The sequence below is a fragment of the Notothenia coriiceps genome, unplaced genomic scaffold (assembly GCF_000735185.1).
Source record: "Notothenia coriiceps isolate Sejong01 unplaced genomic scaffold, NC01 NC01_scaffold00027567, whole genome shotgun sequence".
NCBI classification, from domain to species: Eukaryota; Metazoa; Chordata; class Actinopteri; order Perciformes; family Nototheniidae; genus Notothenia; species Notothenia coriiceps.
Genome location: NW_011360268.1, coordinates 5,956 through 9,057, shown reverse-complemented (window position 1 = coordinate 9,057; position 3,102 = coordinate 5,956). Strand labels below are relative to the sequence as shown.

Genomic DNA, 3,102 nt, shown 5'->3' with positions numbered 1-3,102 from the left:
GTCAATAATTTGTGCGGCCCCCGGAGGATGTTGAAAAAATTGAAATGGCCCTTGAGAGGAAAAAGGTTCCCCACCCCTGGTATAAAGGTAAGAACCTATGTTTGTGGTTAGAGGTTCCGCCGGAAGGCCATACAGTTTTTGACCACACACACACAGACCACACACGGAGAACACACACACACGTCACACACACACACACACACACACACACACACACACACACACACACACACACACACACGCACACACACATCGACCGAACGGACCAACCGANTGATTGGTCAACGCCCGACAGCACAATATGTCCCAACCATGGTCCCAACACATTAGCCGTTAGCAGATTCAACTACGGAGCAACTACAGGTTAGTTTAGATTAGGCTAAACTAACCTATAGCTCCTCCGTCCACACTCACAACAACGTCATACAGACATAAATAAAGCAGCGACTGTATTCGGCATGACATAGACAGTCTGTGTTTTGTATATGTTTAACTTTTGTCCAGTCTCTGAAGCTCGGAGGAGCTGTTAGCTCTGAGCTCTGAGTGTGTGCTAACAGCTAACGGCTGATGTGTTGGGCCAAGCGTAATTTCTTGACTGGCAGCAAAAACAACCAATCACAGCAGTGCTTCTCTGGCTGGCTCTGTCCAATCACAAACAGGAAGTGTTCTCCCTAAGGAATACCCTTTCCGTCCAATGTGAGATGCTGTGGTGTTTTGTGAAATGCTGTGGCGTTTTGTGAAATGCTGTGGCGTTTTGTGAAATGCTGTGGTGTTTTCTGAAATGCTGTGGTGTTTTGTGAAATGCTGTGGTGTTTTGTGAAATGCTGTGGCGTTTTCTGAAATGCTGTGGCGTTTTGTGAAATGCTGCGGCGTTTTGTGAAATGCTGTAGTGTTTTCTGAAATGCTGTGGTGTCTTGCACTTCAGGGCCACCGTACTATTCCAACAGTGGTGACCCTGAAAGAAATTGGCTAGCCTATGTTCCAGGAAAATGCCTTTCCTCACTATTCACCGCGCATAAAGCTAATGAGTGGAATCGCCTTCTGTCATGCATTAGGTGTACCGTTACACCGAGGAAGTAATGGTTCTGTCTCCTATGTAAGTCTAGTGGTCTCCAGTCAGTCCAATACATTTTGTTCTAGTCCTCCACTTGATTTGCCTTTAGACTGCAATGCAATTCATGGTAAACATCTGCAACGGAACTACGTGAGGAAGTTGGTGTCAAACTTGATGATTTGTATGCATTCGTTTTTTTAACACATTAAGGTTTCCAGATTAATCTCAAGGGTTAAAGCCTTACCATTGACAGCCCTAGTTTACTCCTGTCTGATACCGATGTTATCCAGCTCACTTCACCTTCCTTGGGAGAACATGTTACATCACATAGTGTTTTTGCATACACATAATGTGCTTTCCTCTGCCCCCAAAGATACACTATATCCATCACATGGGATCAAGTACACAGTGTGTCTGTGCAACCTTTGCTTGCACAAGTATCCCCCCAGTGAGCCACAGACATAAAGGAACACAGTGTAAGCCACTCAGCAGTTTACTGTAACCAGGCCGGGAGCTTCTCCGAGACCCATCTCTGCTTCTATCACCGTTCCCTCAGTACACCCCTGACACATTACCAAAGACAGTAGGCCTGCTAGCCACTCAGAGTGTACACAGCGAGACACAGAAAGACTGTGTACTCCTACGTACAGCAGTCCACTCGTATGTTTGATCAGTCCAGAAATGTTTACACCCTGCTGCTGCTGTGAACGAATAAAAGTTTCCATCAGAAGTATGTCTTACAGTTTTATTGGAATAGCACATAATTGAGACAAACAGTCTCCCAAAGTAGTGCAGTAAATATTATGACCAGTGGAAAGTGATAAAAAGACCAACTTCTCTCCATACATGTCCATACATTTCCACAAAGGCCAGGCTCTGCGTCTACGTGTTAGCTCCACCGCGTGACTGCGCTCTGTTGACTCAGTGACATATGAGTGAAATTATATCAGTGATTCATACCCTCCTCCTCGCTCTCGCTTTTCTATCTTTCTCCAGCTCTCCTCCTATGCCCTCCTCAGGGCTCTATAAACTGGCAATGTCAACAGAGTCAGACACGCCTGCTCCAACATGGCCGCTGGCTGGGAGCGCAAGCCCAGACTCAAGACGCTTCTTTTTCACCTCAGGAATAAAATAAAGTAGCTATTTATGCTCATTTCTGTTTTAATAACCCTCTAGTGGTGATTAATGATAATTTATCTTGCTTCAATGCTGAGGCACTCTAGTCTACTCATGCCTAGATAGTGAGAAGAGCCTACCATACTGCATTAAAAGTCTAATTTTGACTTTAATGTCAGCTAATGACAGTGGGTACAACCTAATTTAAGCCTTTAATACAGTGATGCCAACACAGGTATGGTGAAAAAAGAGAGAACTATTCGAAGCAGAAAGAAACAGCGTAATATACCATCTGACAAAGGCCTGTGCTATAATGCTTCAATTAACTGGCTATTCTTTATAATATACTCAGATCAATAGGAGACAGAGATGTTAAGTTAAAATCAAGGGTTTTTATTATTATTTACAGCAAGGGGTGGGGAACCTTGTTTCCTTTTCAATTTTTACAACATCCTCCGAGGTCCGTACAAAGTTATTGAACTCAACCTCTGCTTAAAAAAACTAAAATCACAGACAATTTCATTTAGCCTTTCTTTCATGCTGTGCAAAGAAAACGCAACCTCTTAATCCAGATATCTTACCATGCATGCATGGTAAGATATCTGTTTTGGTGGTCATGCCACACCGTGCACATGCATGCATGGCATGCATGCATGTGCACGGTGTGGCATGACCACCAAAACAGAAAGATATTGGACACAAGATGTGTGCAATGTATTTAGTATCCATGTGAACATGATTTAAGTGGGGTGGGACCTAACCTTCTCTAGGGGGGTCCGGGGGCATGCTCCCCCGGGAAGATGAGTAGATCTATGGATACATCTTTCAACACCCATTTGAAACAGAACTGTAAGCAGTTTTCTTTTTGGATATTTTACAAATCACCTCTCCTTTTAAACTCTATTCTTGTTATTTTAACAACTTTTTGTTAC

The 3,102-nt window shown here is 43.6% G+C and overlaps 1 protein-coding gene across 1 annotated transcript in view; it reads left to right on the top strand.

The window, feature by feature from the left end:
- The first annotated feature begins 6 nt into the window (after positions 1-6).
- LOC104957701 (8-oxo-dGDP phosphatase NUDT18) overlaps positions 7-3,102 on the top strand; it is a 7,307-nt gene continuing 4,211 nt past the window's right edge. Inside the window, exon 1 of the mRNA XM_010785359.1 lies at positions 7-87. Within this exon, the coding sequence (XP_010783661.1) occupies positions 28-87 (60 nt within the window). The 5' untranslated portion in view covers positions 7-27. The remainder of the gene's footprint in view (positions 88-3,102) is intronic.